At 35.9% G+C, this 26695-nt stretch overlaps 2 protein-coding genes across 2 annotated transcripts in view; both read right to left on the bottom strand.

Moving 5' to 3' along the window:
• Window positions 1–609: 609 nt before the first annotated feature.
• LPCAT2 (lysophosphatidylcholine acyltransferase 2) overlaps window positions 610–26695 on the bottom strand; it is a 73992-nt gene continuing 47906 nt past the window's right edge. The window contains exons 12-14 of the mRNA XM_032157370.2: window positions 10997–11095; window positions 6492–6627; window positions 610–2854 (exon numbers count right to left, since the gene is read on the bottom strand). Of these exons, the coding sequence (XP_032013261.1) occupies window positions 2670–2854; window positions 6492–6627; window positions 10997–11095 (420 nt within the window). The 3' untranslated portion in view covers window positions 610–2669. The remainder of the gene's footprint in view (window positions 2855–6491; window positions 6628–10996; window positions 11096–26695) is intronic.
• CAPNS2 (calpain small subunit 2) lies at window positions 18067–19063 on the bottom strand. Its single transcript, XM_032157371.2, has one exon. The coding sequence runs from the start codon at window positions 18988–18990 to the stop codon at window positions 18244–18246; it is 747 nt and encodes a 248-aa protein (XP_032013262.1). The 5' UTR covers window positions 18991–19063; the 3' UTR covers window positions 18067–18243.

Genomic DNA, 26695 nt, shown 5'->3' with positions numbered 1-26695 from the left:
AATATCCATCAGAGCTAGCATTACTATCACGCTTAGCCTTCCAAGGCTCTAAAAGCAGTGGCAAAGGAGGACTAAACAGACATAATGCAAGCAACTTGGTCTATAAGCAGTCAGTATGTCATTATCCTTCAACAGAACTCTTTCAATTGAATTTTTATGGTTTAGAGGTTTTAGGATATAATACTTCTCTCTTCAAAGAGTATTTTTTTATATTACTGTATGAAACCATAGTGCATTTAACTGACTTAATAAAATGTAACTCTTACTTTAAATCTTAAGAGGAGAAAAGTCTCTGTGAAAGAAATCTTTGTTAGCAAGGTATATAAGCAGAGTCTTGGTCTGCAATAATATTGATGATCACAACTTGTGTTACTATAAAAAATTCAACCATTTAAAATTCCACATCTTTAAGAATATTGCTACTTTGGGCAAAATTTGAGTTTTTCATTAGAGTAAAATCATTTCTGACATTTCATAAAGTTTAATGCAAACAAAAATGATTAATCATATTCATAAATATGTAAATATATGATATTAAAAAGGTATATTACATTTGATACAAAATGGCAGAACCAGAATTTTTTAATTGCTAAGAATTTTATGTAGCAAGTTTGTTTATTCAGTAACATAATCACAAAATAGAAATCACATTAACAGAAGTGGAAATAAAGAGCATAAAATATTATTTTAAAACAGGAAAGCAATGGGATCACTTTCAAGAGCCTCAAAGAAAACCTTTAATTTACAATGCTATGCTTTCATGATTAATAGGATTAATGTGTGGTTTTTCTTTGATAAAAGTAGTCATGATTTTTTAGTATTACATACATTCATTGCATATGACAGACACTCTGATAAAAATGTACTGTTCTAATTACTTAAGCAATAGTTTTGGCTCATTTAACACCTTGTTTAAATAGCTTTAAGACATATAAGAAGCAGATAATTACATATACTTAAGGATAAAATTTTCAGGTATTATCCAAACACAAATTTACCCATTAAATTAGAACACTAACTGCTTACTATGTAAAACTAGTTTGAAATCATGACTCTTGATTAAATACATACTTCAACATCTCTCATGAGACTTCCCAACTTCAAAAATGACTTTAAAAAATTAGCTTGGGGGCGAATCACCAATACATTCAGAAACACAGCCAAAACAAGGAGTTTTATTTCAAAGACTGAATTCAGAAAATGAACCAACTATTTTTGTACATTATATTAATCAAATTGGTTCTTTGTTGAAAATCTCAAACATGAATGATATTAGCAATATGCATGTATGAGACCCATTAAAAATGACAATTCAAAAAAATTATTGCTTAACCTAAAGGAAAAATGTTACTGTTGGATTCCTGCCTGGGGCTTAAATTGTGGTCTTGCATTAATAAAGTAGGTTTTTTGATTCCCTAGCTTTGGGTGATACCTTGAAACCTTTTGTGTTTTCTGGGAGATATTTCACACAAGTTCTAAAATTTGAGAGTCCACTCAACAAAATAAAATTCCCACTTAAATGATAATACATTAATTCTAATATTATATAAATAGAACAAATCTGATTCATTTATAGGGCAAGTGCTACATTCTGAACTAGCTAACTCAAATTAAATTCAACTCTGTGGCAAACAATTCATTTTCTCATTAGGCAATCAATGTTACCTTCAATAAGGCAATTCCCATTTACCCTCTGGCCATAGCAGTTGTCTTAAAACCAAGTTCTAAACCTGTAGTTCATGTAAAAGGATATGATTTCCTTAGCAAGTAGTTAAGAAAATCTACAATAGGCTGGGCACAGTGGCTCATGTCTGTAATCCCAGCACTTTGGGAGGCTGAGGCGGGTGGATCACCTGAGGTCAGGAGTTCGAAACCAGCCTGGCCAACATGGCAAAAACACATGGCTACGAAAAATACAAAAATTAGTCAGGTGTGGTAGTGGACACCTGTAATCCCAGCTACTCGGGAGTCTGAGGTACAAGAATCACTTGAACCCAGGAGGCAGAGGTTGCAGTGAGCCGAGATCGCACCACTGCACTCCAGCCTGGGTGACAGAGCAAGACTCCATCTCAAAAAACAAAAGAAAAAAAAACTACAATAGAGATGTATGTTGAAGAGAATATAAGTTCTTAAGAAGCTGTGTCTAATTAATGAAGCTCTCCCTTCCCATATTCAGTGATCCAAGAAACTGAAACTTAAATGGAAAAATGAATCTGTAAAGTTATAGATGTAAAATTCTCAGATTCTTCATTCTTATTTCCCAAATGGAAAAGGATTAGAAATTCTATTACTGATTTTTAGAGGAAAGTAGATTAAAAAGTGTTTATATTTTTAAAATTTTATACGGTGCTGCTCAATGCTCACCAATAGTAAGACCATTGCATTCATTTGTATATGCAAATTAAACTGGAAAATCCATAAAAACGTATGTCTCACCAGTAAACGAATCAGTAAAGTACAATATAACACAAAAGAAAAAGAAATATTGCTTGATTTTTTCCAATAAAAGCCAGGTTAATAAAAACATTTTTAGTAAGAAAATCTATCATTCTTATTTTAAAAATTTTCAGTTTTAAACATCATTACCAACACATTAAAAGTATTATCAATAAGTGCCTTTACCATTTCAAGCAAAAGCTACTGTGTTTTCCTTATTGGAAATACTGCTTTCAGTCATCTTTTTTGTCTGAGGTACTCTCTTCATGCTTTTCAGGGCTGACTTTATTACTGGCGGTGGAGGGGGTTGTTTGGACTTCTTTTGGTAATGAAAACACATGGCACGTCTGGAGGTCTAGGTATGTTGTAAATATCTTAGCATATTCTGGATGCTTTAAGGCAAAACTTTTAAATTCCTCTAGAAGAGAAAGAAAAAAAATCCAGTAAGTTGGGGTGAATCTTCTTTTGGCATGATGCAGATTAATAAATGACTCTAATAATGCAATTATTACAAAATTCTGCTACTCAACACACAAACATTGCTGATGAAAATATAAGTTGTAAAACCACTTTGGGAGATAGTTTTTCCATTATCCAGTCAAGTTGAAGATATACATACTCTTTGACCCATTAATTCTACTCTGAGGTATATATCCTAGAGAAATTTGTGCATATTGTGCTCTGAGAGACATGTATGAGAATGTTCATAGCAACATTATTTATAATAGATAAAAAATAAAAACAACTTGGATGTCCATCAACAGTAGAAATGCATAAATAAATTGTGTCATACTCATGGAACATAAGGCCATATGGCAATGAAAATGAATGAACAGCTATATAGTAACAATGTGGATTAATCTTAAAGCCATAATGTTTAATGAAAAAAGAAAGACATAAAGTAACACATAATTGTTTATATAAAGTCCAAAAACTTAGACAAAATTAAAATTTAATATTTAAAGATACATACTTTAGGGGTGAACTGTTAAAGTAAAATAAAGCAAGGCAGAGATTCCTTTTTAAGTCAGGATAACAACCCCCTTCTTTAAGAGAGAGGTAGGGGTGTGGTTGGGAAAGGGCACACAGGGGTTTCTGGAGTTGTGGAAAAGCTCTATTTCTTGACTTGAATGGTAGTTACACAGATGTTCACTTTATAAAACTTCATTGTGCTTTATATGTTTTATTTAGTTTTCTGTATTTTTGTTATTTCTAGCCATTTAAAAAATGTTTAACAAATTATATTACCCACCACTTTCTATAACCGGTTTTTCAAACCATTTGAGCCACTAACTCTGGTACAGAAAAATACAGTCTTAAAAAGCTGAGCCTTGATTTATAATCAATAATGGATAGGAAAGTGTACAATATATAATAATCATACCACAAGACCTCCAAGTAGAGGAGTTCTTTTTATCTCAAGTGTTTTAGAAGCTGAGATAGGGCTATAGAAGGCTTACTTAGTTAACTATCGGGACTTGAACCTCAATCCTCCAGTAACCTGGAGTTTCTGAAATATTCTTCTGTCTTCTACTTTGAAATCCTTCTATTCTCTTCTTTTGGGTGGATAAAACTTTTATTGAGCTTATTACAGCAAAGATAGCATGGTCTTTGGATTAGCTGCCATTTGGCTCTATAATAAAAGAATTTTAACTAAATGTCCTATTTCTATCCATTTACTTTTAAAAAATCCTCTGATAAGCAAGGGTCTGCTTCATGACACATTAGACTACCTAACTCTTGCATATAAAAATAGGTCTTAGTCTGCAGTGATCTATGATCATGCCACTGCACTCCAGCCTGGGCAACAGAGTGAGACTGTATCTCAAAAAAACAAATAAACAAACAGGTCTTAGTGATGAGGAAGTCACCAGATTGAACCCAAATCATTATTTGCAATTGCAATGTTGTTTTGCATTAATAAACCACTTTTTATTTCTAAATCAGGCAAACTACTAAGTATTCTTTTTTAACTTCCAAAATAAAGGTTCTTGTTTCTAGGGATACATTATAGAAAAAAATAAAAATAAATAAAGTTTCATCTACATGAGTCTGTTTCAATGACGGAGACACATAGAAGACTTAAGTGACTTTGAAGATAAGTGAGCATGACAGTTGATCTACTGAAACCAAGAACTTTAATTTCAAGACTTGTGCTATGGCCAAAAGATCAAGATCCTCTATTGGGATGTCAGTGGCGTTAAAGAGTAACTCATTTCTGGAAGTCCTGTGATTGACTCTGTGTGGAATTTGAGCATTAATTTAGATAATGGAAAACTGAAAATAAAGTAATTTAAGGCAGCAGTCCCTAACCATTTTGGCACCAGGGACTGGTTTCATGGAAGACAATTTTTCCATGGATGGTAAAGGGGACTGGGGAGATGGTTTCAGGATGAAATTGTTCAACCTCAGATCATCAGGCACTGGATTCTCATAAGGAGCGTGCAACCTAGACCCCTCACATGTGCAGTTCACAATAGGGTTCATGCGCTCCTATGAGAATCTAATGCCTCCACTGATCAGACAGGAGGCAGAGTTCAGGCTCTAATGCTCACTCCTGCTGTGCAGCTCCATTCCTAATGGCCACAGATCGGTACCTGTCCATGGCCTAAGGGTTGGGAACCCCTGATTTAAAGGATCACATTTAAACAATCTAAATGGTCACATTCATGACAGATATCAATATCTACATTTTAAACAAAATTATACTTAAATACTTCAAACATTCTTGAAAAAAATAGCAGATTTGCCTAATATTGAGAAAGGGGAGATATTCTGTATTCTGCAAAGAAAAAGGTTGAACTCCAGAAAACAAAGCAGATTTCCCTGAAAAATTACTTAAATCAACAGGTTATTATGGCTATCTACAAATCATTTTTAGTATTAGCTTCCATTGAAGTAGTTATTCCAAATAGTTTTTCAAAATTTAGTAGTTTAGGGTAATAGTCTTACTTATGAAAAGAAAATAGCCAGAGAATTAGTACACTTGAGTTTATGACTCATAAGTTTCATCTCAGTATTTATACTTACCATTTTATCCTATTTTTTCAAATGAACTCAATAGATTAAGTGCCCTAGGCATTTAATTACCTAAATGACAGTAATTAAAAACAGAGAGTAAGAGAAGTATGTGATCTGCTTTTCCCATCCCATGAAAGTTAACAAGCTGAAACTCTTGAACACCATAAGGAAAGAGTAATTAAAGAGGAGTCTCCATCCAGCCTCAGGGGAAAGACTGGGGAAGATAAGCCAACTTGACATCCATGACCACATCAAACCCAAGACGGGGAAACAATTATCTTGGCCTCTCCATTGAGGTGTGTTTCTCAACAACTGCACTGTGAACATAGAGAAGCTTCAGTCCAGTGCAACTTGTTTTGATGGATGGACTTGAGCCATCAAGAGAAAAGACAGTTACTGATGGATAGACCTGCCACTTTGCCACAAGGTCTTTCTCCATGATAGACCCTATCTCACAGGAGTTGCTAACAAGATGGCATGAGACAAGGAATGTGAAAAGTTACATAGGTCACTAATAGTAAACATCAATACATTGTTTAGCTACTATTATTGTTGGTGCCTCAGTCCATGTTCCTTTACTATAGTTGCAACCTACTTGGTTTACTTGTTCAGTTTTGCCTGGCCACACTGACAGCAGAGATCACTAAAGTGTAGCGTCAATAGTGCAGGCTCCAAAGCCAAACTGTTTTCATTTTTGAATTGTGGATCTGATGTTCTTTAGCTGAATTATCTTATATAAGTTACTTAAAGTCTTTGTATCTTAGTAAAATAAGAATAATTAAGAATACCGATTAGATAGGCTTGCTATAAAGATTAAATGGGTTAATATATATATAAATATTTAGAAGAGTGCCTAGCATATAAGTCCTCAATAATTAGCTATTACTATTATGCCATTACTACTATTATTACTGTGGTCATCATTATTACTATTATGTCTATTATTAATGTAATTAGTTAAGAGAAACAATACTCTTGAGCATCAGTCCATAGTCTGGATGTCCTCCTTCTGAGAGGCCAGATTGCCTACTCACCATAGGAAATTGAGTCCCCTTGGGCTATTTCCTTGAAGAGACCAGAAACATCAAGGTCAGGCACTCCAAGGGAAGCCTGTAGAATGGTGGAGAACTCTTCCTCTGTTATGTAGCCATCCTCATCAACATCGAAGAGCTGAAGAAAATAAAATGTAAGAATTAGCTCCCTCAGGGTCATAGTGGTAGGGAATAATCTTGGAAAATAAAGTCTTTAATAATTCAAACATCTACTGTGGCATGGGCTAGAAATATGTATATTAAGAAAGTATCATCTCTACTACCCTCACAACACCTGTAGCTTGGTGTTTGAGAGAGACAGGATTAAAACAGGAGCTGTACCAATGGTACATAGTACAAAGGCACAGGGGATCTCCATGGGGAACATAATGAATCCTACCCAGAGAGGTCCAAGAAGGCTTCACAGGAGTTGACATTTGAGTTGGGTCTTAGAACATGAGGAGAAGTTCCCAGAATATACAAAGAATGGCAAGTGATTGCCTGGGGCTCCAGTCAGGGGATAGAGACAAACAGGAATTAGATCATGGTGGGTGTATAATTCCTCACCAAATCCTGTAGGATTATAATGGGAGTGGAGGTGGTGTGATCCTATGAGAACTGAGAAAACTCTGAGGCAGAGTATGGAGGATGAATTGGAAGCAAGAGGTTGATAAAACCAGAGGCAGGAAAACCAATTAAGAGTCTGGGTTTGAGAAGCAGGAAGGATAGGAAGGGATAGAATTCATAAAAAGCAAAGACAAGACATGCATATCAATAAGGGGTCTGTAGTGATGGAGAGGTCAGAAGTAAAAATGATATCTTCTACTTTAGGCAACTGGGTGAAAGCTGATTACATTAACCAAAGTGGGAAAACAGAACAAGTGCCAAATGAGACCAAGAATTAGACCTAGATAGGTTAAATTTGAATCAGAGGTGCCAGGAGTAAATAAGAGATTCAGAATATCAGTTTAGGAAACTGATGAGTCTTGAGATATGAATTTGGGTAAGAATGGAAACTATGGGTATGTTTGAGCTTATCTGTAGAGAATGCACAAAGTAAAGCAAAGTCCTGGGAACAGCAACAGCTGAGGTATGAGTAGTGAAGAGGAACTGACAGAAAAGGCTTAGAAGCAGCAGCCAGACAGGAGAACTAAGAAATAAGAGCATGCATCTTAGAAGCTAAGGGGGGTGTGTTCAGGAAAGAGGAAGAGATGCTAACAGTGGTAAGAGCAAAATGCCATAGGAAGGCCAAGCAAGAAGCAAAACTGTTTGTTGGATTTGATTATTAGAGGATCCTGATGACTTTAGTAAACAATTTCAGGGGACCAGAAGCCAGATGGTAATGGGAATCAGAGATGAATAGAAGTGAAAAGCAGAGGCAAGAAATATGGACTCTTCATTTTAAGAAATTATGAAACAAAGGGAAAGAGATAATCGGGGTAGTACCCAAGCACAAAAAAAGTTATTTTAGGAAGGGAGAGACTGAATATGGTTTAGGAGGAGGGGAAAAGGCAGTAGAGTGGGGTAGACTGAAAGTCATGCAGCAAAATAAGGATAACTGATGGATAATTAATATTCCATATTCAAAATCCTCTCCTGGGTCTTAAGAATTTTTAATGATATGAGTACTTACTTTTTATAACACTGATCAAAAATATTCAAATCACTTTACATGTATTAACTCAACCCTCACAATAGTCTTATGGTAGGTGCCACTGTCAGTTCTGTCTTACAGATGGGAAAGCTGAGACACAAAGAAGTTAGGTAACTTTTCCCAAGGTCACACTACTTGCAAGTAGTACAGGGGCCATCCAAATCCAGGCAGATAATATCTAGAGTTCCTGAAGTTGACATTTCTACTTCTGACCAAATACAAGATCAAAAACAGAGAAAAACAGGTATTAAATAAGGGGTGATAACCATGAAAAAAATAATAAGCAAATACTGAATCATATTTTAATGGTTCCTAAAGGGTAGGAGGATAAAAAAATATAACTTGAAGTTGAGATTTGTTGCCCCAGCAGACAAAGGTCTGGCTTCAAGTCCATTTCTTACCACTCAGTGCATAGTTAGGGGATACAATAGTTGGAAACTGAAAAGTGAATCAGCATCTGTTTTCACAAACTGTAGACCTCAGGCTCTTCATGCGCCTTGGACTTCACACAGTAATTGCCAGGACTCAGTCATAGCTCCCTCCTCACAAGCTCTAAGCTTTCTTCAGAGGCCTTCCATTTCTAAACAGTTTGCGCCAACTCATCTGAACAGTCTAAATTCTTGCCAGGTTTGGTGCTTTGGTGTCTCTCACTTCTGTATAAGTTCCTTTTACATGGTCCATACTAAAGACTTTTACTTCCTCTATATGTGTCCTTTGCCATAACTCCCCTCTCTAAACTCTTCAATTTCCCTCACTTACTCGTCACTCCCCACTACAAAGCTCCTAGATCTAAGGTAAACCCCATGCATGATCTAGACTCTGGTAGAAAGTTTAACACCTCAGTTTCCTTTGAAATGGGGACTGATATCTCCCTATTGCACAGAATAATGTGGAATCTTAATGAAAACATTCTGTCTTTCCCATCAAGTACATGGCCCAAGACCAGCTGGACCCTCCCTGAAATGTGCATTATGAACAGAGTTGGAGTTTGCTCATTTTAACTGCAGTGGCCAGGGAGGTTGTAAGGCTGTTCCTGCAGCCAGAACCTCTGAAGCTTCCTGGCTGTGAGTTTTCCCTTGAGTCTACTCCCTGGCCTTACAAATAATTCCACTTTGGCGTCCATCAGCCAGTCTATCTTATTGCTTGCAAATGAAGAATCTTGATTAATATTCTAACTCTAAGTGTCACTGTGAAGGTGAAATGAGATAAAAGATGGGAAATTAACTGTGAAGTGCTATCCAAATAAAAGTACATAAAAGAATCCTCTATGTAAAAGGATACTACTAAATAAAAAGTATGCAAAAATACTTCCAAAACATAAAACACATTTGAAAAGGAGGATTAAAAAATAACCAATGTAAAGCATAATTCTTGCCTTACTGAAAAAAAAGCTAATTATAGTTTTAAGCCCTCCTTTTTTCCCTTCCCCTTCCCCAAACCAAGGTCTAGGCTAGATAAAAATCTCACAGCTTCTTTCAAAACGTAATTACTGTGATTAAGGGCCAAATTTTATATCAGGTCTTTCATTGGTAAACCAAAAATGACCGTTTGCTCAACTAAACTTATAATTACACATACAATCCCCAAACAGAAACAGAAATATCTAGATCAGAATAAGTTAGCTATGTGTGTAATTTTAGGTTTTATGATGAATAAGTCTGTAAAAGCTGAAGGGTTTAAACTTTGGAAAAAGTCTGGTCCTTGCCTTATGACCATCTGCTAAGCATCACCCATTTAGGTTCTTTATAGGCCTAGCAGTTAACACAGTTTAAACCAATCTGAAATAAAAAATAAACTCAGGGGCTCTTCTGTCAATGATAGTGCACATGAAAATTCCTAAGGCTTATCCCAATTGGCCTCTAAGACATAAGAAAGAACTCTTGGAAGAAGAAAAGTCTTTCTAGATAATAGAGGGGGAAAAGACTTCTTGGAATTGCAGGGAGACGTTCTTCTCCAAGAAAGTCAGGAAGAGATGAGTAGAAAACAGAAACAGAGAAGGTCTGCAGCTCTCCTGCCAGACAAAAGCAAGGAAACTACGTGGCTGTACAACAAGGGCCAATATACATAGCTTAGCAAGACAAGGAGAGAAATGAAGTTTCTCTTTTACTTGAGAGACAACCTTAGAACTAAAAGTGAGTATCATATTTAAACATACTGATTAGATGAAGCCCCTTTACTCTCAGAACAGAACATACATTTTGGGAATGTATTCTTCCCTCTTGTTTTGCACTTGTAAGTAAATGGTCCTCAAAATTCAAACTTCATCAAGCTCTGTGGGAACCAGGGACATGAATTTTATTCTTCTGCTCCCAATTTAGATCCCTGTATTGCTGTGAAAATATATGTGATACTACAGGAAGACATGAAGGGTAGGAACTTGGGACATTTATGATGGTGTTCACCTGACGCCACAATGACAAAATAAATTTTATTAGAAAAAGTACCACTGAAAATATCACTGACATACAGAATGAGAAAATAACGATAGATCAGAACTTTCCAGAGAGTGAATTAGGATGACTAGTGACAGGTGGTGTTTATTTATAAACTTCCCTTTGGGGCTTCAAAATGGGGAAGCTGAAAAGAAATAATTTTTTAAGTTAGCTTGTGAAATCTCCTGCTCTTCAATCTTGATGCTGTTAATTAGGCTACTTCTAGAGACTTTTTTGCTTAAATAAATGCTTGTGTTTTCTTTATTCTCAGTAGCAACTGACTTAATCACATTATTGTCCTGTACATGTCACAGCAGATCTATAAAATCACATAATAGATTCACTGATTTTCAAATAATACACTTAGAGTCAACACTTGTTTACAAGGCAGACCAAGATGCTTTCAATGGGGCTGACAGTACCTTAAATGCCACCTGGATGATCTCCTCTGTGTTGGAAGGGTTGCACAAGACAGCCAGGCCAATCACATACTCTCGGAAGTCGATACTGCCATCATGGTTCTGTGAAAGGATGGGATAAATCAATTAGGAGGGCCACTAGTGGAATTATTATTAATCCTACTACGAGGTGAAATTCAGGTATGTCTTATAGCTCAACCTCATCATTCACTGTTTGGAGACAAGTCTCACTGAGAAGGAACAGCAAGCAAGTAGCCCAACTATTCCCAAGAAGGAAGAAAAATATATTTTCTGTTCAGCAATAAATATAAACTTCTTATGACTGGGGCCATTTATCATGGCTCTGTGGCACCCAGTGTGGGTTCTTGAGCTCAGCTTTGCCATGATGGGAGCCCCTCTGGGAGGCAGGACCTATGAGTTTCATCCTTTGTGGAAGTGAAGTGTTCATTCCACCATTACTGGTGGTCCTGCCATAAAGACCAACACCAAAGGGTCATTAAGGGTCCTAAGGGGTTACTAAGCAATCTTCCACATGTGGGAAATGGAAAGAAAAGAAAAAGGGCAATAATCACAGCTACATTTTTTCTTTCTTCCAGGCTTAATCTGCAGTAAACCAGGAGCAACTGAAGCAAACTTGGGCAACTTTAATAGCCCTGGGGGACATCAGCCCAGAAGATCTTACACTTCTAAGCCACTGAAAATAAAGCATAACTAGTATAATACACCTTAGGAGGCATTGCCTGATGGCAACATAAAGGAAGAAATTGATCATTGTAATTCCGGCTGACTAAATACAGAGTTTTCCCTGTACATTAACTGTTTACCTAGACAGGAGCACTAAGAAGATGAAAATGGAGAGAAGAAAGCTTAGGAGAACAGGAAGAAAGAGAGAGACAGATAAGGTAGAAAGTAGGGAGGACTGAAGGAAGAGAGGCCATATAGAGAACTAAAAAAGAAAGAGGGAGAAGAGGAGAAAGGACAAATGCGATGGAAGTGTTAGAAAAAGATGGAGAGGTGGAGGGAGGGTAGGAGGAGGGAGAAAGAAAGAGAACTGTAAGTAAGTACTTGATTATAATACCAGGTGTTAGAATCATTTTGGCAGCAAAATTTTCAAGTGATAAATTCCCAGATAAACTATGAACTAGTAACAACAAAGCTAGGGCAGTACTTAATTTGATAGGCTAATAATAATATTTGACACAACAAGAGTGTGATAATCATCTGTGATGAAGTATCTACACTTCAGTCAAAAGTTTCTTAAAAGCAAGGGCTGTTTCCTTTGTGTAACCGTGTACTCTCATTCCGAGGCACAGAGACAGGGGCTAAGAAAACAAAAAACAAAAAACAAAAAATCCCAACTTGTTCTCATCTACCCTTACCTACTACTCTAGGTTCATAGAACTTTCACTTTAAAACACTAAGGTAAGAATTCTTTGCTGGAGTTTCATGGATGAATTTGGGGAAGGAAGAGCTGTGAAGCCCCTGAAATGGTAAGCAATTTTTATGACATCTTTCTAGAGAAAAATGTAGCTTTTATCAGCTTCTCAAAGCAACCAAAACTTAAAAAGTTAAGAATCATTTTCACCATATTACTTTATCTTACCGCAGGGCAGAAACTAAAAAGAGTAATAATCTAATTTCGTTTTCCCACCAGAGAAGGTAGAAACAGAGGTTTCAAGATTTCCCTAAAGGAACAAGGTTTATTCCTGAAACAAACATTCAGGTCATCTGACTTCCTTTTGTCTGATTACGTCTGTTGGAGAGCTGGGTTTTTTTTCTCGTTGTTTTTTGTTTTTCCTTTTCTTTAATCAGCTTTATTTGTGTTGATTACGTTTACATTCAACAGAATGCATCTATTTTAAATGTACAGTTTGATGTGTTTTTTGGTCTTTGGTTTTTTTAAAGATATGCTCTTACTCTCTTGCCCAGGCCGGAGTGCAGTGGCTATCCATAGGCACGATCATAAGCACACTACAGGCTTGAACTCCTTGTCTCAAGAGATCCTTCCACTTCATCCTCCAAAGGAGCTGTAACTACAGACGTGTGCCACCACACCCAGCTTAGTTTGATGTGTTTTGACAAATGTATACACCATGGTAACCAGCGCCACAGTCAGTATCTACATTTCACCACTCCAGAAGTTTCAGAGAAGGCAGAGTATTAAAGGAAATCATTTCCTTCTTTGCCACCACCATTTAATTTTCTTATGCACTCTGGAGGGCTGTTTTTACTGAACCTTAGAGGTTGAGGAGCTTCTTGAACCATGGCTATATTGCTCAACATAGATACATTTCTTCTGCAATTAGCTTTTTCCACTAAGCAACATAGAAGTCTTAAATAGAAGTTCTTAAGAACAGATCCAAGAATGATTTATGGACACTGAAGTTACTATCATAGATTGTCTGTATAATTGGAAATACTCCTTTGAATTTATGTTGTATCTTTATTGTGAGATACCCAGTTTTTATCTATACTACCAAACCCTATGTGTAACACAGGTCAAGAAGCATCATTAAGTCATTTTGCAGATGGAGAAATAGAAATGTGACAAACTCTTAACATTACCACTAGTCACAGAACAAGGTAACATTCTGGACCCCTAATTTCATTAACATATGAGTGGTTTTGAATGACAAAGAATGTTAAAGCAGAATCTTGATGATCACAAGACAGGGTATATGAATCTTTTCCTCCTAGTAATGTGAAGGAAAAAGCAGCATGGAAATTATTCTGAGAGATTATATTATTGGATTAGTAAGTCAATATACTGTTAAGATTCCAAATTCAGAATAACAAAATTTAGAACTGGAAGGAATCTTATAAATCATCCATTTAACTTCTTCATTTTACCAATGAAAAAAATGAGACAAAAGTTTCTCTTGAGGTCACAAAACTCACTATTGCCATAGCTGCAATTAAAATTTAGATAATCTGGCTGCTTACTAAAGCAAATAGCTTGATAAAATGTACCCCAAAACAGATAAAAATTATACAGCAAAATATACTATTTTTAATTCTTAAATGTCAAATCAGTATCATGATAAGAATTATTGCACAATCTTTGGTTCTTTTCTTTAAAACCTACTGAGGTCCCCAGGAAGAATTATAAACTTGATTAAAAAAAATCTAGACTTGAAAATATTTCAGGGCCACATTTCAAAGGAGACCAGCTCTGTGGAGGGAGGCCATAATCCCTCCATAACCTGTCCTAATCTGGAGCCCAGAGAAATCCAGAGTTAGAACTAAGGAGTTACATTGGGTAAGTACAAATAGAAAAGATAATGGTCTCATGGAAACTCCAGCGTGGGCCCCATCCCTTTCCTGGAAGTCAGCAGGATCAGAAAAGCATGGAAGTGTGTGTGAGGGGAGGTCACTGTGAGCTCATGGCCCCCCAGCACCTTTCATCTGCTTAGTCACACAACACCAGCTTTCAGGGCCAACAGGAAGCTCTAGGCTACTTGTTCAAATATTGTCCACTTAAAACTCTTGAAAAAATAAGTGGTGATTCTCATGTGTCTGATTCTCAGGTATCAGTTCCTTCCAGTTGTTTCATAGTTGAATTTATTCAACATCTTTATTCATGTGGAATTAGATACTCTTCATAACTTTTTATGTTTAGTAAAATTTAAGGATATGGTTTTGAATACATTTTGCAATGATAAACTCCCAAGAAGAGGGACTATTTTTCTTTGTTACGTTATAACTGAAATATATCATCCCTGTAAATGAGAGATAATCAGTGTCATCAAAATAATTTTAAAATGTTTACATAAAACAGAATTTACTTGGCAGCAACCAACAGAAAATGTCTTCACATCTTCAGAGATACTCTATAAATCCAAAGGAGTATTATTATTAAAATACAGTAAATTCTCAGTTATACAGAAGAGTATGGGAAGAAGTATTCTATTTAACTGAATATTCTGATTAAGAGCATATTTCTACCCATATATATAATTGAATCAGTTTTCTAGGAATATAATTGTTTTAATATACTTAAATATTTTTAAAAAGCAATTCTGAAGGTTCTTCAAGATCAGTAGGCACATTAAATATCCATACTTTGTAAGTGCCTCCACAAATATTTTTTAAGTCCCCACTATATGGGTAGTTGTGTAATACTACTGATAAGATTTTTTTAAATAATTGTTTTTTGAAGACAAGGTCTCCCTATGTCACTCAGGCTGGACCCCCTGGGCTCAAGCGATCCTCCGCCTCAGCCTCCCAAGTAGCAGGGACTACAGGTGTGTGCCAACTTGCTTGGCTAGTTGTGGGGATTTTTAAATTTTTTTGTAGAAACGGGGTTTTGCCATGTTGCCCAGGCTAGTCTTGAACTACTGGGCTCAAAGCGATCAGCCCACCTCAGCCTCCCAAAGTGCTAAGATTATAGGCATGAGCCACCAAGCCTAGCCAGTACTGATAAGATTTCTGACTGGGGTAGCTAGATAAACCAACTTTTAAGAACACATGCATCACTACCCAAAAATATTTTTAAAGTGACCTTTAAGATCACATACAAATTTTGAATGTTTTTGGAAGTTTGCTGTTCATAGTCACAGAGCACATGATTCTTTCTCCTTTTTTATAGGTTATAAAATTTAGTGGATTATATCAAGATAAAGTTACTTTTCAAAATCACATGGGATCTTTTGAAATTTAAAAATGTGGATGTATAATTTCACATATTTTTATCATTGAGTATGATTTTCAATTTACATGGATTAAATTACTTAATGTCAGAAATTTGAAAATAATGGCATGGAGTTATATGAATTATCTTATATAAATATTAGGCTATAAATAGTCTTGTATATAGAACAGGCAAATATTTAAAAAGGTGTCAAGTTAAATATTGCTTCTAACATTAAAAATATGCCCTTAAAACATCAAATATTGAATGAAAACTAAGAAATTCAATCACTTGCTAGGCTATTGGTTCTACACAATGCTAAATATTTGGTTACTTGGAAGAAGTCCAGATTTTTTAGTTTCTAGTATCCACTCTGATGTCTGAGGTTACTTACACAAATTCAGAAGAGAAAAGGAGAGAAACTTAGGTAATTTCAGGATGTTTTTCCATGAGCATGCTGGAAGAGAACTGTAAAAGTAGGTAATCCCTCAACTTGAGAATCAAGGGCAATAATACCACTCCTAGTGTGAGATGATTGTTTTAACTGTTATGAAACATTTACAATAAAGTGAGGAACAAAAATGTGGTTACATTGTTCTTTCCACAACCATCCTATGGAAAGGTTAAATTATAAACCTAATATTCTGAGACCTTAAAAGATGTCTGGCAGCTTTCCCCTTTCTTGGCTACTTTACTACATCCATGCCTAACATATTCCTGGACTTATTCTAAAATAGATTGTTATTAATGTGTGGTTGCTGGCAGCAGCCTCCTTCTTATGTAACCACACCTGGTCTAAGTAGCACACCAGACCAAGGTTAAATGACAAGTCCCTTGAGGAAAATGGATGTGATCTCTGTGCTTGGCTCGGTTCAGAATTATATGTGTGTGGTGTTTCATAAATATTATATGATGGTGATGATGGTGAACACAAAGGTCAAAAGCCAACCTCTCCACATTTCACTGGGGATTTCTAACAGGAAGCTGAGGGATGTTAACAGGCTAGTTACATCATTTCCATAGTTACAACTTTCTTCTAAATGAGTCCAAAGAGGAAGGAAGAATTTATCTGCAAACTTGGGATGACCCTCCAAAGTAGCCTGGGGTAGAGACAACGCATTAAAAATCAGAGAAGCAGAATGGGTAGAGACCAATTAAATAGCAGACAGAGGAACTGAGCACTTAAAAATGTAGCCTCTCTAGCTGTGTCTACTGGCACCGGGATTCTGGATTCTGTTTGCTCTGCTATAATAGGCTGTTATCAAAATTATAAAGCCAAACCAAGTCTGTACGCAAGAAAGGCACAACTACCCCAGCTTTTGGGTGGCATTTTCTTGGTATTTCTATCTTCCTTCTTCTGAATGCTGGCAACACTGACTCTCCTGCTTGGCCTTAGTTTTGGCTGAGGCAGCCTTAAAAAATACTATGAGGCGGCGCTACTTCAAAGCAATCAAGGCTGTCAACCTTGGCTGATCATTAGAATCACTTGGGGAGCTTTAAACATATTCATCTCTGGGCCCCACCTCTAAAGAGTCTTATTTAACTTATTTGGAGATTCAAGTATTAGTATTCCTAAAGAGCTCTCCCAGTGATTCCAAATTGCAGCCAGGGCTGAGAACAATTGCAATAGTCAGCAATATATGTTCTCTATATTGGTTTACATTCCATTTAACTGATTATTGTTCATGTGTTTTTCTTTTTTTTTTTTTTCTTTGTTTGCTGCTTACTTCCTGCCTGTAGTTTTCAAAGATGAACGAAACAATTTTCCTTGCTCTAAGGCAGGACAAGACACGACAAGAGCTGGCTAATGTCAACAGGGCATGCCTGATTTTGTATGAAGTATGTGTAAGAGCGAACATTTTGATTCATTAAGGCAGCTAGAGACATTTTTGAACTATGAGTATACCGTTTTATTCCCCGATGTCTTTGACTCTCTTTACAAATGTATCAAAACAAAACAAAATTGCTATGTGCTTTTTTTACTAAAGAAACAGAATTAAAGAACTTTAGAATTTTAGATAGTAGCTCCATCATTTAAAAAAAAAAATGCTACCCTTATATAAAACTGCTTAATTTCATTGTCTGAACCTGTTTCTTTACAGTTAAGTAAGTTTCCTAAAAAGCAATTTTCATTTTTTTACATAATGGAAAAACCAGGTATAAAATTACAAGAAAAACAGATTTTGAACCTCTCTCCTCAACTTTTTAAAATGGAAAATGTATCTCCTGAGGGTTTTCTTGATTTATTCTAGGATTAAAAAAATTCATTCTTAACAACAATAATAAAGTTCCAACTCCTTGGAATTTATTCACTAAATAAGCAACACCTTTAAAAATCTACTCCATTAGAACTCTACCCCACAACCTCCCCATCATACATATGTAAGTCCATATAAATCCAAATCTCAAAAAGCTGATATACAAACCACTCAGACATTTTTCATGAAATATCCGTTTTAATTCAGCAGTAAAAGGCAGCACACAATCAGAAATATGTAGGGTTGTGAAAGAGCTTGCCAGGAAATGAGAGCTGTTGCACAGGGTATCAGCAACTGTGTACAGCTTGGCAAGGTTTTCAGTCCTGTCCTCCAGGGAGGGTCTTGACTTCTCAGTTCCCACTTCAGGAATACATGGTCAACTGCAGCCATTCTTTGATAGACACTTGAATCAGGCCATCTCTATCTCTATCCAGAGACTTGAAGGCACGAAACATGGCATCCAGGCGGACCAAGCAGCTGATGAAATTGTTAAAATCCATATCTCCATCTTCATTAGCATACCGGCGGACAATCATTTGGTAAAGTTGTTCATTTAGCTGGAAGCCTGCGGCCTGCAGAGCTCCCCGCAGCTGAGAACTTCCCAGAGACCCAGAATGGTCCCTGTCATACTGCTTGTAAACACACTGCCATTTCTTGATGTTGTTCCACAGATACTTAAATTCTTCAAAGCCCAGCTTCCCAGTCGTGTCACTGTCCATGACAGACACAATGCTCCGGCAGGTGTCGAGACTAAAACCATCGGTCTTCAGATCCTTGTGCTTAGAAAGGACTTTGTTGAGAATATTCATCAGATCAGTGGCACCCACCTCCATGTCTGGTCCAGCCAGCTGTGTAAATTGTTGCCGAAATCGCCTAACTTCCTCACTTTCTGAGGCCTCCACATTGGTGAAATGCTGCTGAGTGGGAGGCGGTTCTGGAGTATACTGAGCTGCTGCAGCCTCACTGATAAAATTCACAATTCCTCCAACTATCCCTCCAATATTTCTTCCTCCTCCTTCTCTTCTCTGACCACCTCCTCCAAAGAGGCCTCCAAGAGCTTCTCCAAGACCTCGATCTGCTCCTTCCAATAGAGCCTTTGCAAGAAACATGCTTTCAGTTTAACAAGCAAATGCGGCAGCAATCTTAGAGATGGTAAGAAAAAAGATGAAATGGAGTTCAAGTAGTTTACATGTGGAAGAACTGGCTTTTCTTTACCTGCTCACACTGTACCACGCCCCATGATGTGATGTTTCACATCCTACTGAAGATACCTGAGTTCCAAGAGGTCCTAGCACCTGCCATATTTTACAAGGCCTCAATAAAATTGTTTTCACTCTTCCAGATATTTATAAATTATAGTATTTAGGACACCTTAGGATAATAGTTTTTTTAAAAAAAATTAAACTATGCATTTTTATGTCATTGATTTCTTAGTCCTCTGTCTCAGCACCTAAAAATTGATGTGCATTTTCCTAACAGGGAGAAGGTAAATGATGCAAGGAAATCAAAAATTTCTTCTCTAAGAAATATTTATTGTTAGGATAGAATTGAAGAAATCTGGGGTATTGGAAAATATTTATCTAATCCTCTTCCTTTAGCAAAGATTCTCAAAATCCAGTAGTCTTAAGACAAACTTAGAAGGGAGATTTTTAAAATGCAAGGTCCTGAATTTCCACTCCCAGAGATTCTGATTCCATAGGTCTGCTGTGGGGTCTGTGATCGACATTGCTAAAATCATTTTTGAGGTGTAATATTCATGTAAAAAATATATCATATAAATCACAAATGGACAGCTCAAAGAATTTCACAGACTGCACACATCCCAGAGGCCTCTTCATACTTCTTTCCAGTTACTTCCCTCTTCCAAGGATAACCACTGTCCTGACATCAACACCATAGATTTACTTTTGCACCTTAAATAAATTAAATCAGACAGTACAGACTCTTTCATTTCCTTTTTCATTATAAAAATGTTAAATATTTTAAAATTGTGATAAAATACACATACCATAAAATATACTATTTTAACCATTTTTAAGTATAGAGTTCAGTGGCATTAAGTATATTTGCATTGTGAAACCATCACCACCAGCTATCTTCAGAACTTTTTTCATCTGGCAAAATTGAAACTGTACCCATTAAAGAATAACTCCCATTCTCCCCTTCCCCCACCCCTGGTAACCATCACTCTATTTTCTATCTCTGTGACTTGACTACTCTGCATGCCTTATATAAGTGGAATTGTACAGTATTTGTTCTTTTGTCTACTTGCTTATTTCAATGAGCATAATTTCTTCAAGATTCATCCATGTTGTAGCATGTGTCAGAATTCCCTTCCTTTCTAATGATGAATAATATTGTATTGCATTAATATACTCATTTTGTTTTTCCATTATCCCATTGGTGAATACTTGGGTTGCCCCTTTGGCTATTGGGAATAATGCTGCTATGAACATGGGTATACAAATATTTGTTTGAGTCTTTGCTTTCAATTCTTTTGGGTATATACCAAGAAGTGGAATTGCTGAATCAAATCATTCTATTTTTATCTTTTTAAGGAACTACCATACGCTTTTCCTTATTGACTGTACCACTTACATCCCCACCAGCAATACACACGAGTTCCAATTACTCCATATGCTTGCAAACACTTGTTATTTTCTCTTTTGTTTTGTTTTGTTTTCTAATAATGGCCATCCTAATGGGTGTAAAGTGGTATAACATTGTAGTTTTGATTCGCATTACCCTAATGATTAATGATGTTGAACATCTTTTAATGTATTAATACTTACTGGCCAAAGAAGATCTTTGGAAAAATATCTATTTAAATCTTTTGGCCATTTTAAAATCTGATTATTTGTTGGGTTTCTTGTTGTTGAGTTGCAGGAGTTCTTTAAATATTCTAGATATTAATCCCTTATCAGATATATAATTTGTAAATATTTTCTTTCATTATGTAGGTTACCTTTCTACTCTGTTGTTAGTGTCCTTTGATGCACAAAAGTTTAAAATTTGTATGTGGTCATATTTATCTATTTTTCTTTGGCTGCCTGTGCTTTTGGTGTAATATTCAAGAAATCATTGATAAATCTAGTGTCATGAAGCTTTTCCTCTGTTTTCACCGAAGAGTTTTATAGTTTCAGCTCTTTTGTTTAGATCTTTGATCCATTTTGAGTTAACTTTTGTATATGTTAACTTTTGTATATGTGTAAGGTAAGGGTCCAACTTCATTCTTTTGCATGTGGATATATAATTTTCCCAGCACTATTTGTTGAAAAGACCATCCTTTCCCCACTGAATGGTTTTGGCATTCTTGCTGAAAATCATATGACCATATACACAAGGGTTTACTTCTGGGTTCTCTATTCTATTCCATTGGCTTATATGTCTTTCTTGAAACCAGTGCTGCACTGTTTTGATTACTGTAGGTTTGAAGTAAGGTTTGAAATGAGGAAATGTCAGGCTTTCAACTTTGTTATTCTTTTTCAAGATTGTTTTGGCTATTCAGGGTCCCTTGAAATTCCCTACGAATTTTAGGATTGATTCTCCTATTTTTGTAAAGAAACACTGGGACTTTGAAAAGGATTGCTTTAAATCCGTACATCACTGTGGGAAGTACTGACTCTTAATATTGTCTTCTAATCCATAAACATGGACTATCTTTCCATTTATTTGTCTCTTCTTCAATTTCTTTCAGCAGCGCTTTGTAGTTTTCAGTGTACAAGTCTTTAGCTTCCTTCTTGAAGTCTATTCCTAAGTATTTTCATTTTTTCTATGCCATTGTAATGGAATTGTTTTCTTAGTTTCCTTTTCAGAATTGTTCATTGTTGGTTTATAAAATGCAGCTGATTTTTGTGTGCTGATTCATATCCTGTAACATTGCTAAGTCCCTTAATTAGTTCTGTGTTTTGTATGTGTGAGGGGGGATCTTTGGGGTTTTCTACAAATAAGATCATATCATTTGTTAACAGAGATAATTTTACTTCTTCCTTTCTAATTCATATGCCTCTTATTTCTTTTTCTTGCCTAACTGTTCTGGCGATGATTTCCAATACCATGTTGGTAGAAGCATGAGAGTGGGCATCCTAGTCTTATTCCTGATCTTAGAGGAAAAGCTTTCAGTCTTTCATCACTGAACACAATGTTAGCTACCAGCCTTTCATATATGGTGTTTATGCACTTTCCTTCTAGTTTGTTGTGTGATTTTATCAGGGAAGGGTACTGAATTTTGTCAAATGCATTTTCTGCATCCGTTGAGATGATCATGTGATTTTTCCCCTTCATTCTGAGAATATGCTGTGTTATATTACGTGATTTTCATATATTGAACCATCTTGCATTCCAGGAATAAATCCCACTTGATCATGGTATAAAATACTTTTAATGTCCTGTTGAATTCTGTTTGCTAGCATTTTGTTGATTTTTGCATCCATGTTCATATGGCATATTGGTCTATAGTTTTCTTCTCTCCTAGTGTTTTTATCTGACTTTGGCCTCATGGAATGAATCAGAAAGTATTCCCTCTTCTTTAATTATTTGGAAGAGTTTGAAAAGAACTGGTGTTAGTTCTTCTTTCAATGTTTGGTGGAATTTTCCAGTGAAGCCAACTGGTCCTGGGCTATTCTTTGTTGGGAGGTTTTTGGTTACTGATGCAATATCTTTGTTAGTTGTAGGTCTATTGTGTGTTTTACTTCTTCATGATTCAGTCTTGGTAGGTTGTGTAGGAATTTGACAATTTCATCTAGCTTATGCAATCTGTTGGCATACAGTTGTTCATAGTACTCATTCATCATCCTTTTATTTCTGTAAAATTGGTAGCAATGTCTTCTCTTTCATTTCTGGTTTTATGTGTCTGGCTTTTTCCCCCCTCAACAGTATATTTTTGAGATTTGATTTTATGTTTTTAATAAGCATCTTCAGAAGTCAGTCTGTAACAGGTAGCCTGGATAATACTTTGAGAAATCCTACCTTTAATACTAGTTATAGTCAGAGTACAGGTCCTCCAGAGGTTATTGGAAGTTCTATTGGTGAACTTGGGGAAAAGTAGCTAGGACTTAATGATTAAGTCATTATATTACTTAGCATTTGGGGTCTCAATTTTAAATCTACAAAATGATAATAATAATATCGCCCTTGCTTACTTCAAATGATTCAATCTGATTTATTATGTATCAGGACTTCAGCTAGTACTTAGGTTACAAAGGTGAATAAAGCAGGATGGCTGTGCTCAAAAATCAAGTAGAACCACAGGAAACTGGTATAATTCTAATATGAAGTCTATGTTCACATTTCTACTATTAATACTAATCTATTATATTTGTATATAATATGTTTTAGTATTTAGGTTTCATTGAATTCCTCTGAAAGATACAAATGTATTTTAGATAAGGTAAGAAAAATTCAAGAAAAGTTAAGCTAGTTATCCAAGGTCATGCAGCTAGTACACTGTCCTATGATATCAAACCAGTATAGGCACACAAAAAGGGATCAGTGAATTCTACTGAGGCAAAGGAAAGGAGAACATTTACCTATAGAAGAGATCATGTGTAGGCCTGACTGGAGGCTGAGTCTCAGAGTTCTCCAAATAGATAAGGGATATAAAAGGACAGTCTAGCAAAAATACAGAAGAGCTAAAGAATATGAGGTATTCAAGAGATGGTGAATAGTACAATGTGATGAGACTCTATTGCTAGGAGTGATGAGAGATAAAGAGAGATCAATAAAATGGAATCAGATTGGAAAGGGCTTTGAACTGCTATGTGGCAGAGTCTCAAAAGTAATTGTAGAAACTACTGACGGCTCAAATGCAAAGTCAAAAGGAGATTAGATGTGAAATTGCTTTGGAAATTATGTAATTCTAGAATTGAATAATGATTATTCTAGCTATTATTAGGGAGAGAATAGTAGCCAGGGGACATCACTCTGTCCAGGACATGAGAGCAATGTCCTGTCTTCTGCCACACTGAGTGGTTTGTGTAAAACTTTCCAACAACTGATTTTATTTCTCATAGGCACAATGAAATGGCCTCTGTGAACACCAAAAACCAAATGTCTTCTTTAACTACTCAGCAAAAGTATTGCAAAAGAACTGTCTTCCTTTTAGGGAATCACAAGGGGCCATCTGGCTTTAGACAGATTTAAATCCATTCATATAAGCTTCTCTCAGAGAAAACTACATGAACTTTGTTTTTATAATACTGCAAATTAACTTGATAATATCGACTGTCATATAAAATGTGCCTCCTTGTGCCCGTCTGAAGTGTTTTTTTTGCTGTGGTTTAAATCCAATTCTTCTCATTTATTTTCTGTGAAGATGGAGGGCATTTGGCTAACAGTTTCTCATAAGCCATCATAGAATAAAAGACTATTATTAGATTAACAAGCTTTTTCTCCTCTGGATGATTTAATCCCCTATGGCTATTTATTAGAACATTAATAGCAACCTTAATTGCTGTCTGTGGGAACTCTACCATCCATATCTGCAAAAAAAAAAAAAAAAGTGTAGGAGGGGAAGAAGCCACATCTGATGGATAATTTAGTCCCAATTTGGGGAACAAAGTTATTAGACTTAAAAAGTACACAATGAGACACAATGTTATTAAAAACTTTATTCAAAATAGTCCAAAAATGGAAACAACCTAAATGTGTACCAACTGGCAAATGGATAAGGAAAATATGATGTATCCACATAAAAGAATACAATTTGGCAATAAAATGATGACTGATACATGCTACAAGATAGATAAACCTTAAAACATTATTCTAAGTGAAAGAAGCCAGACACAAAAGACATACATTATAGGATTCCATTTATATAAAATGTCCAGAAAAGGCAAATCTATAGAGATAGAAAGTTGATTGGTGGTTGCCTAGGGCTAGGGGATAAGTAGGTGACGGGAACTAACAGTTAGTGACATAAAAAATCATACTGGGGTGATGGCAATGTTCTAAAACTGCTTGAAAGTTGATGACTGCACAACTTGGTAAATTTACAAAAAAAATTATTGAACTGTATACTTGGGTGAATTAGGATATGTAAAATATGCCTCAAGAGAATTATTTTTAAAAAATAGTGACAGTTTGTAGTAAAAAAGAATACCAAACTAGGAATCCTAGTCGCAGTCCTGCAATTAACCAGCTGTGTGGCCTTGGGCATGTAACTTCCTCTCTTGAGCTGGCAATCTTCTGCAAAATGAAGAAGATGGGCAATTTGATACCCAAAGGTCTGTTTAGCACTACAATTCTGTGAATCTAGACTTGTGACAGCAACATCATTCTTGGATTTAGTTTCCTTCTGGTGCCTACACCTTTTTATGCTATATATTAATTTAATTTAATCTTTCTTTATCTGGGTCTGGTTCTACAACTTTTAAAGACATGCTCACTTACCCTTATTCCCACTTTGACATATTGTCTGGTGACTGCAACCTATTAAGTACGTTGCTTTCCAAACAGAATTCCAAGGGGAACTGAACCTCGTCTAGTATAACACAGAAGGACTCACAACTCCCATTTTAGATGAAGCCTTTCTGTCAAGTGGGGCTTTCATCTAACTGCAATATGATCTGGACCAGACCTTCCTAATTTGTTGATAAGAATGTCATGTTGGATGAAATCAAAAGCCTTTCTAGAGTCATATAGATGAAATCTATTTTGTTTTCCTTATCATCTTGGACTGTCATTCTGTCATACAGAGAAATTAAATTGGTCTGACACAATTTTCTTTTTACAAAGCCTTGGTCTTTACTTCCTTGTGCTCTTGGAGGAGGCCAGTAATTACTCCCTTGCTCTAGTTTAAAAAGTTACATTTTAATTTTACAGTCTCCTTTCTGTTTCCTCTATGCATCTCCCAAGTATACTTGCACTGAGAAGCCAAAAGTAAAGCATATAATTCTCATGTCTAAATGGACATTTTAGTTAACTACACTCAGACACAGAAAATACTATAATGGACTAAATGGAGGAGTTAAGTGAACCTGAGAATTGAATAGGGAAATACTCAGACATATAGAACCAAACTTTCAAGGCAGCTTATACAACTGAATAGAAAAGTTTATGCATCACACCCAGAAAGTTATAGCCTTTTTTTTTTTTTGCAAACTGTATCATATAAGTTGTGGAATAGACTTCATAGCAAATCCTGATTGACGGATTGGAATCAAAATGGTTCTTTTCATGTGAATTATGAAATACTGTATTACATATAAAACCTGAACTGGAAACTTAGAAGACTTTACTGTTTGTTTCCAGTCATTTAAGCCACCTAACTGCCCTGTCCTAACTCTCAGCATGAGCAGAAAACCTGCACACTACAGCACCCTACCTTCTCTAACAGGAAGGGGCAGGCAAGGATGTTTATTATTATTGGCACTCAAGATTTAACACTTGAACTAATACCAAGAACAAGAACAGGGCAGACAGGAAAAACTTGGAATAAAGAAACACATTCATTCCACATAATGTGAAACAGTAATAAAACATCTACAGAAGTTTACAATAGCCAAGAAGGCTGGATTGCCAAAGTGCTAAAGTATATACAAACTTTTCCCGTCTAGTATTTAAACAAAGTACATAGTAATGCCAGAAGAACTAAGTACTTGTTAGGAGTAGAAATGGGAAAAATCATGACCGTTGTTAAATTTCTTACAGAATGGAAATCATAACCATCTATCTAAATTTTACTAAGGAATAATCTATGATGCACATAATGGTGTTGGTAAAAAGAGAAAGTGAGCTCATGCCAGGCTACAGCTTAGAATTAGAAATCAATTTCCTCACTCTTTTCCTCTCATCTGTGAAGATGAATGATACATC

Source organism: Hylobates moloch, unplaced genomic scaffold (assembly GCF_009828535.3).
Source record: "Hylobates moloch isolate HMO894 unplaced genomic scaffold, HMol_V3 SCAFFOLD_6, whole genome shotgun sequence".
Lineage (NCBI taxonomy): Eukaryota > Metazoa > Chordata > Mammalia > Primates > Hylobatidae > Hylobates > Hylobates moloch.
The sequence above is the reverse complement of the archived record's forward strand: the minus strand, read 5'-3'. Positions and strand labels throughout refer to the sequence as shown.

Coding starts and splice junctions, on each gene's coding strand:
- CAPNS2 (XM_032157371.2), bottom strand. CDS start 18,990: ATGTTTCTTGCAAAGGCTCTATTGGAAGGAGCAGATCGAGGTCTTGGA.